Source organism: Mytilus galloprovincialis, chromosome 11, assembly GCF_965363235.1.
Source record: "Mytilus galloprovincialis chromosome 11, xbMytGall1.hap1.1, whole genome shotgun sequence".
NCBI lineage: Eukaryota > Metazoa > Mollusca > Bivalvia > Mytilida > Mytilidae > Mytilus > Mytilus galloprovincialis.
The window spans coordinates 44,431,918-44,445,927 of NC_134848.1; the positions used below are offsets into that span (position 1 = coordinate 44,431,918).

Genomic DNA, 14,010 nt, shown 5'->3' on the forward strand with positions numbered 1-14,010 from the left:
GGAGAGCTGTCAAGAGAAGAAATTTGATATATCAATCAAAGATATTCAAACTTTAAATACAAAGAATGCATCAAAAGCATGTGAATTATATCGAGAACATTCATCTCCATGTGACAGCATCTATTTTAGAGACATTATTATTGTTATTATTGCGATAACTCCGACTTTTACCATGCAGTGACGCACGCATCGATGACGGCTTGCGAGAAGAAAAAAAAAACTAAATTTCAGAAAAGATCATAAGCAACGAGGGTGACCACAACACAAAAATGATAACTACGTTGTATTTTAAGTTTAGTGTCTAATTTGACCTCCCCCTAGTGTGGTATATTTTCTAGTACAAACTGCACTGCTCGAATATGATCTACCGAATAAAATTTATCGTCAGGTTTGTACTTATATGTACAAGAAGATGGGTGTTTTATATTGAGCAGGATCTACTAGATCTTCAGAAGCCCTTGCAATCATATCTGTGTTGTTCAGTCTTTAATTTTATGTTTTTTTCCTAATATGTATTTTCTTTTACATATTATACTGCTGTGCTCGTTTATCGTTTACAAACTTAAATGCTGCACTCACGGTATATGTTATATGTCATTTATTATATATGAATAATTGTAAGCTATATTTCAAACAAGAAAAGTGAAGTTATGTAGAAGAAAACAAGTAATACGCGAAAATATTTGTATTATACGCATAATCATGATAATACAGCAAAGCTTACATTTCACATATACAGATATAAGAAGATGTGGTATGAGTGCTCACTCGCCATCCTAGTCACAATTTGTAAAAATAATCCTATTGTAGGTCACAGTACGGTATTCAACACGGAGCCTTGTCTAACGCCGAACAGCAAGCTATAAAGGGCCCTCAAAACGACTAGTGTAAAACCCTTCAAATGGAAAAACCAACGGTCTAATCTATATAAAAAACGAGAAACGAAAAACACTTATGAGCCACATCAACAAACGACAACCCCTGAACATCAGGTTCCTGACTTAGGACAGGTGCAGAAAAATGCAGCGGGTTTAAATGTTTAATAGATACCAACCTTCTCCCTTATCTGAAACAATAGTTTAACATCACAACATAGAAAGACACACTATAAAATATCAATTAAATGGCTTACATGTAACTCATTCACAAACATATGTTTTCATCTTGGTAACAAAGTGGATAAAGATATATACAACAGAAAATACGTATGAAAAATAAATCTTGTTGGACGCAATTAGAAATAGAACCGTTTTTTTATTTAATGGTCACATTGGTGTTTGGCTTTAAGACGTTCCACTGTATTCAGTATGTGAAAGATCCATAGATACAAAACAATCTCATTTGTTTTAGAAAGTTAAATATGTTCCTTGGTGCAGCTTTATTGAATGTTGCTGCTCTCACAAACTTCTTGAATGATGTATTACCACCAAGACCATATGATCCTCCGGGAATATTTGACAAACCTCTGAAGCGGTATTATGATTATATTATCGGTAATAAGTTATTATATATACTATGCATACCATAAATGATTAATGTCAATCTGTTGAAATGCTCGTCTTTGCTTTTTTTTTTTTTACTATTGTGACATCACGGTTGCTCCGCATATAATCTAAAGATACAAAAACACTTTTATGGTGTGTCGCGAAAAGAGACTGAAATCAAAATATATATCACAGATTACAGAATTAATGCCAGCGACAGCTCTGATTTTCTTTCGTCTAATTTAGTATATATTTAATATATATCCTATGTTAGGATATATCGATGTTAATCCGAAGTATAATTAATCAAATGTTAAACTAACAATACGAGTATTGCTACTGACAGAGATAAATTGGCTTTGAAATTGACAGCATCAATCCCATCCTTTATATTGTCATGTGTTCAAATAGTACACGCGTTTATACTGTCTCATTATTCTGGTTTTACATTTACAGTTAATAACATTCACAAACGAGCCAGAAAGGACAGGTTAAACACGGAACAATTTACTAAAACAACCAAAACACCTTTGTGCTTTTCTTCGAATAACGTTGCAGGGACTATGATTGACAAAGAATCACACATACGTATGTAGTATGCTGTATATTATAAGTTGTTAAATGATATACGACTTTGAATGGCATTATAATTGATTTTATTTCAAGTTGGAGCTGGATCTGCAGGCGCTGTTGTGGCTTCACGGCTTTCAGAGGAACCAGTCTCTGTTCTCCTTCTTGAAGCCGGTGTTTCCGAACTTGAAAAAGAATTTTCCGTCGTACCAGGACATTATGGCAGATTGTTTGGAACAGAGGCTGACTGGCAGTTCAAAACTGTTCCGCAAAGATACTCGCATTTTGCGCAAAAAGACAAGGTACTCGCTAACGTTTATATTTTTTGATATTTTAGCAGGATTAAGTTCATTAATATGTTTCATATCAATTTTATTACTCCACTGTTACTTTAACATGACTGCGATTGTCATCCGAGGGCACGTTATTTAGAACAAAAACATTTAAGAAGTTATATAGTGTTACAAGCTTCTCCCTATCATTTTAATTATACCTATTATTTGTATTAACGTAAAATTAACGACAAGGGTTTAAAACACTAATGATAGATAATACATGGCCTATATATTTCTAAAAAAAAAAATCATTTCTTTTTTATATTTATAATTGTAAGCGCTTCTTCATAGAGTTACATTTGGCATTCAAAAATCCGTGTTCTGTCTTACCACACAAAAGGTGACTGCGGGAAAGATAAAATGTAGTCACTTTGGTCTTCTTTCTACTTGCAGTATTACCCTTTCCAAAATGGGGTTCCGTTTGGCGGTTTGGAATTGCAAATACGCAGCTATGTCCGTTTAGAACACGGACGAAAATCCGATGCATTGCTTAAAGAGAGTACCTCTTTGCACATTTATAACCCTTTTAACAACTCTTATAGAGGTCTGTAAGTGTCCTAGGCCTGTTGAATGCCAAAATTGTGGTCCCTATCCTATATACCCTCACTTTCAAGTTGCCGTCTACTCTTTCCCTTCCTTTATTTCAAACTAAATCATCATTTAATCTATATTGTTATTTTATTAGTTAGGGAGAGAGGGGTGAATAATGTGTTAATAGAAGCCTATATATGATTACATTGCATTTATTGTTAGCTCATCTGTCACATTGTGCCATGTGAGCTTTTCTCATCACTTACAAAAGTCTACTTCTCTTAAACTACTAAGCCAAATTTAACCTAACTTGGCCGCACTCATCATTAGGGTATCTAGTGTCCGATGACCCTGCCTGCCCGCCATGGCTAAAAAAAGAACATAGGGGTAAAATGTAGATTTTGGCTTATATCTCTGAAACTAAAGCATTTAGAGCAAATCTGATATGGGGGTAAAATTGTTAATCAGGTCAAAATTTACGTTTAAATTAGGTTGTATTGTTAAGGAAATATTAAGCTTCTCAATGATCAAAATGAGTGTTTGTCAAACTGCTATATATCCAACAACTTTTTTCCGAGAAAGTGATTGGTTCAAGTGTTTTGAAATTTATATATGTTTCTTTCAAAGGGTCAAAGTAAATAGTTTGTCAAAACTTTATGAAACTTAAACGATCCAAATTAATTTTAGTCAAGGTGTTGGGTACCACCATAATCTACTGTAAAATAGACAAACTTAGCCACAGTTTTCAATGGGGTATCTTTATTGAAACATGTATCCGATGACCCTGTCACCCTACCCTCATGGCCGTCATGGCTAAAATAGAACATAGGGGTTTACTATAGAAGTCTAGGGAAAAATTGTAAAAAAAACAATTTCAAATGGTCACAACTTAAAAACTAATTTAGATAATGATAAGGGGTCTTCGGTAACCATTGTAAGACTACAATGGGATGACTGCTTTTAATTCAACTACTGGACCAAATTAAACTAAACTTGGCCTCTATCATTATCAGGGTATGTAATACTATTTGATATGATTGTAACCTTATTTTACATGATTTCGAAAACCACAGTAGATACAGGTGAGCGACACAGGCTCTTGAGAGCCTCTAGTTTAAATAACTGAATTCAGTGGTAACAAGTTCAATGACCTATTGCAATTCGTGTACATATGATAAGGGTCCTGTTAAATCATAAGCATCCCTTATTGCATAGTTAAAATACTCTTTTATTTATATAACTTAACCAGATTTCATCTTTCCCCCGAGGTAAACTGCTAGGAGGATCAAGCAGTGTGAATGGGATGGTATTTATCAGAGGGAGTCGGCATGATTTCGATGAATGGGAAAATCAAGGATGTACAGGATGGAGTTACAAGGACGTTCTGCCTTTCTTTAAAAAGATGGAGAAAATGAAAATTCAACAACTCCAAAACTCAAGTATGTAGGAGCAAGTAGGAAAGTGATACTGGACAGCCTGGTTCCTGTTAAAGTTTCATTTAATGTCATAAGATTTAATATGTTGATGCAACATGAACATGTTTTTGTAGGTATCAAACTTAGTGGGTACGTTTATCTGACACTTACATGCACAATATTTTGTAGTGACTACTAATTACTAGGTCTTTCCACTTTTCTGTGGAAAGACCTGTTGTTTTTCTTCTGATTATTATTAATATTTTTTTTTCTTCTTCCGCCACTTTTTTCTGACGTTGCTTTTTTCATGTTTTTGTTTCGCAAGATGTCGCTTAGATTTTTTGCGTATGATATCGAACAGTTATTACGATTTTGAAACTAACCCTGTTAAGCCGAACACTTTTTATTGTAAGAGTTATCTCCCCAAACACTGTGTACAAATCTTCTTTGCAACCGTTAAAGATTACGGCAAAATTATTTCACCAATATGCTCGTTATATCCTCGGGATCTTAAAAATAATTTTGACCGAAGTGGTCCGGAAACTCCATATGAGAGTTATTTTCCCTTCTGTATTTAAACAAGTAAAATGTAATTGTCATTGGTAAACCATAAGTGATAGAGACCTAGGTTCTTTTGATTTGAGGTCCTTGGTCCAAAAAAAAGAAAATAGGGTCAAGGTCATTGGTCAGGGTCATTTCAAAATTTGGATTTTGGCTTATTTTCACCTCTTTTCAAACACGAGATAAGATATCGACAACATATTTTTACTTAGTTAGTTGCGACATACCGTAACACATACATATTGGTTTAAAATGTACGCTTACTTCAAATTAGAGTTGTCTCCCCTCTTTTATTGAAAAATATGCATATGGTGAAATAACTCATGAACCAAATATAATTAAAACCAAGGGTCTTTTGATTTGAGGTCCTTGGTTGATAACCTTGAAATGGAGCTCAATGTTATAGGTTAAATTGACGTTCTAGATTTTGACCTTTGCTTTTATCTCATATGTATACATGATAAAATCCATGGGACTTTTTGCATTAAGTTTCAAGCCATTTTACCTTGGAAAAACCGCCCGGAAGTCGCCTTGTGTAAACCGGAAGTAGCTATTGTTTGTACTTTATTAAAATAAAAGTATATAAAACGAAATATTTTTGGAATCAGTGTCAAGTAAACTTTCAAATAATACCAGAAGAAAAATTTTACAAACCGGAAGTAACAAAGTATCTCCCTTATTTAAAAAATATTTCATAGAAACCATATAATTTGGGAATCAGCGTTCAATAAGCTATCATTTGACGCTGGAAATTACATTTTAAACAAAATTTTACTACTTCCATATCAAAATACATGGTTTTTTGTGGAAAGACCTTCAATTGTTCTCTGAACATTTAATTTGCATTGTGTTCGTTGTAGAACAATTTTCCATTTTCATTGCACATAAGCATACAAAATGTGACAAAACATGTTTTTAAATGGATCATCGGTATATATTTAGAGTAAATCAGATAAAAATTTTATATTCTTTTCAAAGATGTTTATTGTACCCTGCTTTTTTTTCAAAAATGTAATAAAATGTATGGGTCACCGTGCCATTTGTAAAGCTACAGGTCGTGCAATATAAGACAAATTTGGATCGATTATTCACGAAAAAAACACATTTTTTTGTGAATATAAAGATATCTATGTGATTTAATTTTGAAATAAAATATGAAAAAGATAATCAAATCATCATAATAATATGCTTTAAGAAAACATAAAGAAAAAAATGTTTTCACCGAACTTGCTTTCTTGCTACAAGTGCTAGGCAAATTTTTTTTTTTTAACATACTCTATAAAAAAAACTAGTTTTGGTTATCTCCTCTTAAATGACTGATTTGAAAAATTGACCCGAACAAACACAAATATTTGGTATTTTCTGAAACAGTCTCAATAATGCAATAAAGGACTTATTTTTCTTTATGAAAAAAATCAGTCTTGCGCATTGATTTTAGCAAAGGACTAAACCGATTGAGTACCGCTCCTTTACAATCTATGATGGCAGTATACAGCATGTACAGTGAATATACCCAACGATATAAATTGAACGGCATAGTATGTTTAAAAGGTTAAAGGTAAATGACACAGCAACCCAACAAGAAACTAACCAATGGCATAAACATTCAATTTTTGAAACGCATAAGTTGTTTTGTCATTGATAACATCATGTTGTAAAACTAATGAGCATCATAAACAAGTGTGATCCGGAATAGCTGTTGTTTCAATGAATTATGTTAAAAATGTTGTACCACGTGACATTCTTCTATGTATTCACCTAATTTTTCACACATGTGAATTAAGCAAATCGTCTGATTATATTTCCGCTTTAACAAAAATCGAGCACACATTCTAAGTATGACCCCCTAACCCTGTATGAAACCTACCTTAAAGTGACATTACCTACAAGTTGATGTTCACATGTAGACGACGTTGTAAAGGTCTCAATTTTGCATAAAATTCTCAAGTTTCAATGTATAAATGAAATAATATACGGACTATCTCGAAACAAAAGTATGCAAAAATATGTCTTTAATATGAGTTTCCAAAGCATAATGGGGGATACGACATACTAGGCATTTTTATAACATAAATATCAATCTTTTGATTATTTGCAGAGTACCATGGACGGAAAGGACCTATTACAATCACTCATAAACCTGCCTCAATTCTAGAATTTTTCCATCAACAAGCAGCTGCCGAAATCGGTTATCAAACTACCGACTGTAATGGATACAATCAAATAGGTCAGTACCGGTTATTGCACGTCTGGTGTCACATGTGATGCAGAATCTGCTTACCTTCTGGAGCACCTGAGATCACGTCCAGTTTTTGGTGGGGTTCGTCTTGCTAAGTCTAAGGTTTCTATATTGTTTTTTATTTACAATTGTTTGTTGGTCTTTTTATTTTTTAGCCATGGCGTTTTCAGTTTATTTACGACTTATGAGTTTGGATGTCCCTCTGGTATCTTTCGCCTCTCTTTCACTTGAAGAGTGTTTCATCCCTGCGAGAAGACACTAAAGATTCCTTGGAGCCTGTATTGCACGCCTTGCGCTTTTGCAAATTGACACCAAACAACAAAAATATTTGAATTAAATGGAAACTGTGTTGGTCATATCTTTTTGTTGCAGAATTTTAGTCTATTCGTTAACGCTTCAATATAAGTCATGAATGGGATAAAATGTGACGTCGTTTTACTAATTTCGTTATTAAGATTTATTTATGGAGCTTTTCAACTTTAGTTAAGGCCACAAATTTAACTTTATGCAGAACAAAATGCAATGACGATTTCTGCCGTATAGACTCTTTCGTAGATTATTTGTAACCTGATATTTTTTAACTCAAGGTATGTTTGTATCTACAACAATTAAACCAGGATAAACCGGACTCTAAATAAACCGGTCTCCTGTCCATGCTGGGACCCGCAAAAAAAAAACGGTTTCTTGTCCATGATGGTCGAAATTGAAGTCCGATTTCTTTCCCTTTAAATTCTTTTCAGAAATACCCTCAAACTACCCGACCCTGTGTATGCCGAATTAGAATCTCATTAAGAAGGCAGTTAGTTCAAACAAGCAATGGAGACTTTAGTGCCAAAGAGTTAAAACGATTTGATAACAATTTGATTACAACGTCGTCAAAAAGGTCTCGCGAAGAAATTACGTCGAAAGAAAAGTAGCATCTTGTCTAGGAATCTGAAAAATACATACGCCAACGCAGAAAGATATTATATTACAGTTAGAGATTGGAAAAACAACTGTATCTGACTAGAAAGTGGTAAGTATAAGACGATTTAAGAGGATAACATGGATAATACAGCATCGACAAGAAAACAGCCTTTAAATGGAAGTACACACGGAGAGCTAAATGACTAGCCACAAGTGTGTTTAACGCCGGTTTTTTAAACTAATTATCGAAAAAAACACTTAGTTAAAATAGAGAATCGTGCAAAGGCGGTATATTAGCTAGCTATGTAAATAGTAACAGTCATGCTAGCACGTAATGGAACAGGAAAAACACTGCAACCGTTTGTTCTTGGAAAAGGCAAAGAAATCCAGATGTTTTAAAACATAAACGTTAACAAGTTTCCTGTCATTTGGCAATCCAGTAACTTCAGTCACTTGATCTTAAATAATTTGTGCCTTCAAAGCCAGGTACAGGAAACATATGGTTAAATATGTCATCACAAAGATCGATTTTTACAACGACAAGACTTCTCTGAAATAATAAATATAAACGTACTATCAGTAGGATTGATAAATCTTTGAGCGAAACAATAAAATACAATCATATCGTGTGTTCGTACACCTGGGTTCCCCAATGTGAATAACGATGAAACCGATGACCCTGACATTGAAGAAGAACAAATTTTTCCTGTACAGATCAATAACATACTGAATTATCGCAATAAGACTGAATTCACCACAGTCAATTAATCTGTAAATTGAGTGCAAGACTGAACATGACTAACTGATTAACTATACGGACTTTTGAGATGATGTTAAGACCAAAATGACAGTTTCAGAAAAATAATTGCAGGATCACTATACCGTTGTTTACACATCAGACGGTACTGGTTATTGGAACTTTGGATACACCAAACCAGGAAATTCATATTTGAGAAACAGGCAATAATTATATGCCCTCAATTTCATAATGTATTCATACATTTTTTAATTTTTCTAAAATGTCAGTCAAAATGTATTCTACAAGTATCTGCAGTCATTCACTTTAGATACCTAAATTGCAAAAATGTTTTCTACCTAAGTTGATATTTGCGCCTATCCATGGTTACTATGCAGATTAAATTATGTATTTCTTTCCAGTATGATCTGTTTGACCGGGACGAAGCAGATGGTGTTACTATCCGAATTATTTTGCAAACAATTCCGCCCAAACTGGTGCTAGGGATTGTCATCAACTTGCGGTGATAAAGCATAGAACAACTAGTATATTCATGGAAAAATGTTACTCGGAAATCACGATATTACCTGTATTAAAAACTTTTTAATTTTTCAGAATGCTATTTTTAGTTTATAGCCTATAATGACATTATAACTCATGCATGCAAAATATTTGATGTCATAACCATTAAATCCAGTCAATCTATAACCCGTAAAAACTGCTCAACTGTCAAACAGATCCTTTTTCATTGTCGCATAGCCGGTTGGTGTATACAAGTTTGAATGTATTAATTTCAATATATTGTTAAAATTTGTAAATCTGTTCTTGTTGATCGAGTTTTCAGTTTTAATAGTTTATCTTCCTAAAATGACAAAATTGTCTTTTAGAAGGCAACACAACTCACCATTTTGTTGACTTAATCGATATGTATTTGTGCAATTAACTTTTTTCTATCTTCCATGTGTAGTTGCCAAGAAACTGACAAAATTAACGTTAAAACATGTGAAAAATTTAACTCTAGAGAAACATGAGTAATTATTTCAATCAAAAGATTGAAACAATGACTGCATGACCATGGGGGTAACTAAAAAGTCAAATAATAACACCAAAAACATGGCCGAAAAAAACCGTCTTATTTTAAACGGTTTAAAAACAGCTTGCATTTTACCCTCATGATAATGTTTTAGTCATGGCGGCCGAGTTTGTCTGCAGGGCCGTTCATGAGACACTACATACTCTAAGGGTGAGTATGGTCAAGGTTGATTGCAATTAGCCCAGTAGTTTAAAAGGAAAGTATTTTTGTAAAAAGTAAAGAATAACGATAAACAACGGACGACATGCTTTGACAATAGCTTACACTGACTTTGTTGGTTTGTTGAACTATTAATATAAATGCATTGTATATTATAAAGATTGTAGTTCAAATATTGTTGGTGTCAAAGCATGATATCATATTTACAGACACATCTCTGTTACAGGCAGTGACAATCACCGCATAATCATGAACGATAATCATGCACACACCATGCATGTAAAGAATATACATATGTGTGCATTATAATTCAATGACATCAAAGTAGACATATCTGAGACCGATGTATATATTTTTACTGATGAAACATTCGAGCTTATAAAAACTATTGTTTTGAGATGATCATAGACAAAACATTTTAAGAATATCTGTTTTAGGGTTTTGTCCGGTGCAAGCCAACATCAAGAATGGCGAGCGTTGTAGTTCTGCCGCATGTTATTTGCGACCAGTAATACGTAGAAAAAATTTACAAGTCAGCATTAAAAGTCATGTATCAAAGGTTAGAGTTTAAATGCGTAATTCTACTATTTGGATTAAGCTCTAACAATGTAATATAAATTTCGCCATGAATTGGCAGAACATCCTATTATTTAACAGTCCAGTTTTATGTGATTCATGCAGTTAAGCAAATGAAATCTAAAACTTTTACAAATATTGTTTCATAATTGCGATGATCCTTACATTTCTGAAAAGAAAAATATTAAGAAAATTGATACCAATATGTCCAGTAATAATTATTGAGTGAAATAAACATTGCAGGTGGTGTATTTTCTGTATGAGGACAAGTTATATAAATAAACTTAGATGTATCTTTACTAATCTGTTGAGTCAAATAAGGTATATTTTTTTAATCCATAGATATTATTTCGACAAAGAACAGCGATAGGAGTTGAGATTTTAAAATTTGGACGGAGAACTAAAATCTACGCTAGACGGGAAGTAATATTATCAGCGGGTGCATTAGGTTCACCACATATTCTTCTTTTGTCTGGAATAGGACCACAAGATCATCTTCAACAATTAAAGTTAAGTTACTGATACTATAAAAGTAATGCCAAATGATGCAAAACTTTGAATTTAATAAATATTTGAAAATTTTATCTATTTCAAAAGTGATTTATATTTAACATGTTTAAAGAATAAAAGAAGTACTATATTACCAATGCATGTATATATAAGAATAAGCAACACCTACTTCAAAGGAAAAATTTTTAGTAAAAAAGGGACCACGCATACTGCTTTGGAAAATAAAATATTTCAATATCATGCGAGTATTGGCATATTTGTCTTTAAAGGTACTGGGTTTGATGGCAGTATGTAAACATTTTCTTCTTGGTATGCATTCTAACAGTTTTTGTAGAAATATATTTTTGTGATTTTCGAAGGCAAGGGAGTAAGAGTGATCTTCTTTGGCACATGTTTTGGAAAGATCTTCCGTTTGCCTCACATCAGCACTGTAATTTGTGAAGCATATGCTATCTGACTGCTACAGGCGAATTCATATGCGTCCTATGTTTATTGCTTTTACTGTGATCATAACATTTTCTTCGAAGCGGTCAACCGTATTACAGAGACAACTTGTTAATAACTATATAAATACAACATATTGAACCAAAATGGTAAAATTAAAGTTATCTTTTCGATCAGTGACAGAAGCAATCAAAACTCAGTTCAACGTTTTTTCTAAATTTGATATATAAGATAACGATGATGTGTTTTCTGTTAAGACAAGTGTCTTCGTTTGAAATTTTCACATTAGGTTATGTCTAAGTAATGAAGTATGCACATTTATCGTTGGTTTATATATTTTGTATTGTTAAAGGGTTAAACAAAGACATGTACCAAAGCGCTGGTATGATGTCGAACGCGTATCGTCCAAACCATTATTAAGAAGAGTTGGTGCTAGTGAAAGAATAAAAATATGGCTTACGAGTTTCGTATTAACACCACCACAAGCAGTTATCAAATACCACCTCCAAAATGTGTTTCATTCACAAACATAGCAACTAAGCAATTTATCTAAATTGATATTGGCTTTAATTGCTTTCGAAAGGAAAGACGCACATAATTACATACAGATTGTGCCAAATTAACGATACTTACAGCTTAACAACATAAACTGGTTCTGCATCATGACATTTTCCAAAGTGTCATTGATTTATTCCTTCTTGTTTATCCTGATATAGTAAGGGTTCATAAAAAATAGCCAATCCATAAAAACTCATTGCTGTTTCTATCTTCTATATTTGTTCTTATTAATACATATACATACGATATATTTTTTCTCGACAAAGTGTTTTACCTGTTCCGAATAATTATATTGTGTACATGCATTTCAATTCAACTGACAAAACTAAAGTTCAAAGAATTAAGACATATTTCCAACTTTTATTTTAGATCCTAGTGTTGGCAAACTTGCCTGTTGGTAAAAACTACAAAGATCATCATTCCCTGGTATTGACCTACTCGATTAACACTACACTTACTTCAAATAGTAACCAGGACGATATTGCAGAAAAATTGGAATATATACTCCACAGGAGAGGTATGTAAAGTTGTTGGTATAAATTCCTGATACATTAAATTTTGAATCTTGTATGTTAAAATGACATGTATAATAATTTGCAAAGATATAAACCTTAAGTAGTTATACATACACATCATATAAATCCAAAAGAAATTACTTATATTCAAAGAAAATATTCCTCATCGTTGATTTTCTTTTGGAGTTTTAATGGTAATACATACTTCCATTCGACAATTACTTGAAACCTTTCCATTTCTTTTTTAGGACGATACAGTTCAACAATTGATGGACATGTGTTTTCAAAGATGCCAATGAAAGGTACCAAGAAAGCCTACCCAAATATACAGATAGAATTTCTTAGAAGTGCGGGAGACATTGGAGGAGACCCAAATTCTTTAATCGACGAGGTAAATAAAAAAAAAAACTATCATGTGGTAAGGTATTTTTGATTACGAAGCAAACTTTTTTTTTAAATGTTTCACTACTGGGATTCACTGGTAAAAGCCAATTGATGTTCACATTGGATGATTTATTCCATTAACAATGTAACTAGCAAAGATTTGTTTTTGTAGTTTAAGCAATAATATGAAAAAAACAAGATTCGAGACCACACTTCTGTATCTTTTAAGGGGTTTTCTCTTTAGTCAGTGTATTTTCAACCAAATAAACTTGCACAGAGAATTTTCAAATTTCTAAATATATTGCTGTATCACAGAATATTGGTTAAGCATTATAACGAATTCGTGTTATAGTGTTTACCAAAAATGATTTCATTGAGGCCGAAAATCGTTATTCAGTATAGTTTAGTATATTTTAACATGTTAAATATACTCTTATAATTTGATACAAACATTATCTTCATATCAGATAAAACGTGATCTTCAACCTAGAAGACCTGATTATGGATTTGCATCACTGATATACTCTTTACATCCAGAGAGTAGAGGATTTCTAAAGTTAAAGAGTAGGGATCCATTGGTTTCGCCGCTGATAAATCCAAATGCATTCTCGCAACCTATAGATGTTTCGAAGTTAATTTCAGGTAATTGTTAAATTATCTGATCATCAATTGTGTCTGTCAATTTAAAAACTGCGATCAGATTTCGAATACTAGACTAAAGTATATGAACGCCGAACTGATATTTAATTGTCTGGTAATTAAGTCGAAAAAAAGAAAAGTCAGTTATTTGGGGCTCTCGTCCTATGTATGTTATGAACATTTTAGAATAAGTTTGCGGTTGCCTTTTTTTTTTCGTTTTTTTGTTTTTGTTTTTATTTTAATCTTCATAGCTCGAATTTTCTTTTTAACCCTTATTGTTATACATAAACTAACATAACTATTATAACTGTCTTCCGACCGGCAGTACAGTTGTAGTCCGTTTGGATGTGCGGAT

General features: G+C 32.8%; 1 protein-coding gene across 1 annotated transcript; it reads left to right on the forward strand.

The window, feature by feature from the left end:
* Nucleotides 1-1,354: 1,354 nt before the first annotated feature.
* LOC143051172 (glucose dehydrogenase [FAD, quinone]-like) lies at nucleotides 1,355-13,653 on the forward strand. The gene is made up of 8 exons (XM_076224168.1): nucleotides 1,355-1,493; nucleotides 2,151-2,356; nucleotides 4,170-4,359; nucleotides 6,995-7,123; nucleotides 10,467-10,588; nucleotides 10,948-12,634; nucleotides 12,881-13,023; nucleotides 13,484-13,653. Exons 1-6 carry the CDS (start codon nucleotides 1,361-1,363, stop codon nucleotides 11,125-11,127), a joined length of 960 nt encoding a protein of 319 aa, XP_076080283.1. The 5' UTR covers nucleotides 1,355-1,360; the 3' UTR covers nucleotides 11,128-12,634; nucleotides 12,881-13,023; nucleotides 13,484-13,653.
* Nucleotides 13,654-14,010: the final 357 nt, after the last annotated feature.

Excerpts from the sequence above, each read along its gene's own strand:
- LOC143051172 (XM_076224168.1), top strand. The coding sequence starts at position 1,361 with ATGTTCCTTGGTGCAGCTTTATTGAATGTTGCTGCTCTCACAAACTTC. Across the intron at positions 1,494-2,150 it reads GTATTATGATTATATTATCG|TTGGAGCTGGATCTGCAGGC; the intron begins GTAATAAGTTAT and ends TTTTATTTCAAG. Across the intron at positions 4,360-6,994 it reads TCAACAACTCCAAAACTCAA|AGTACCATGGACGGAAAGGA; the intron begins GTATGTAGGAGC and ends GATTATTTGCAG.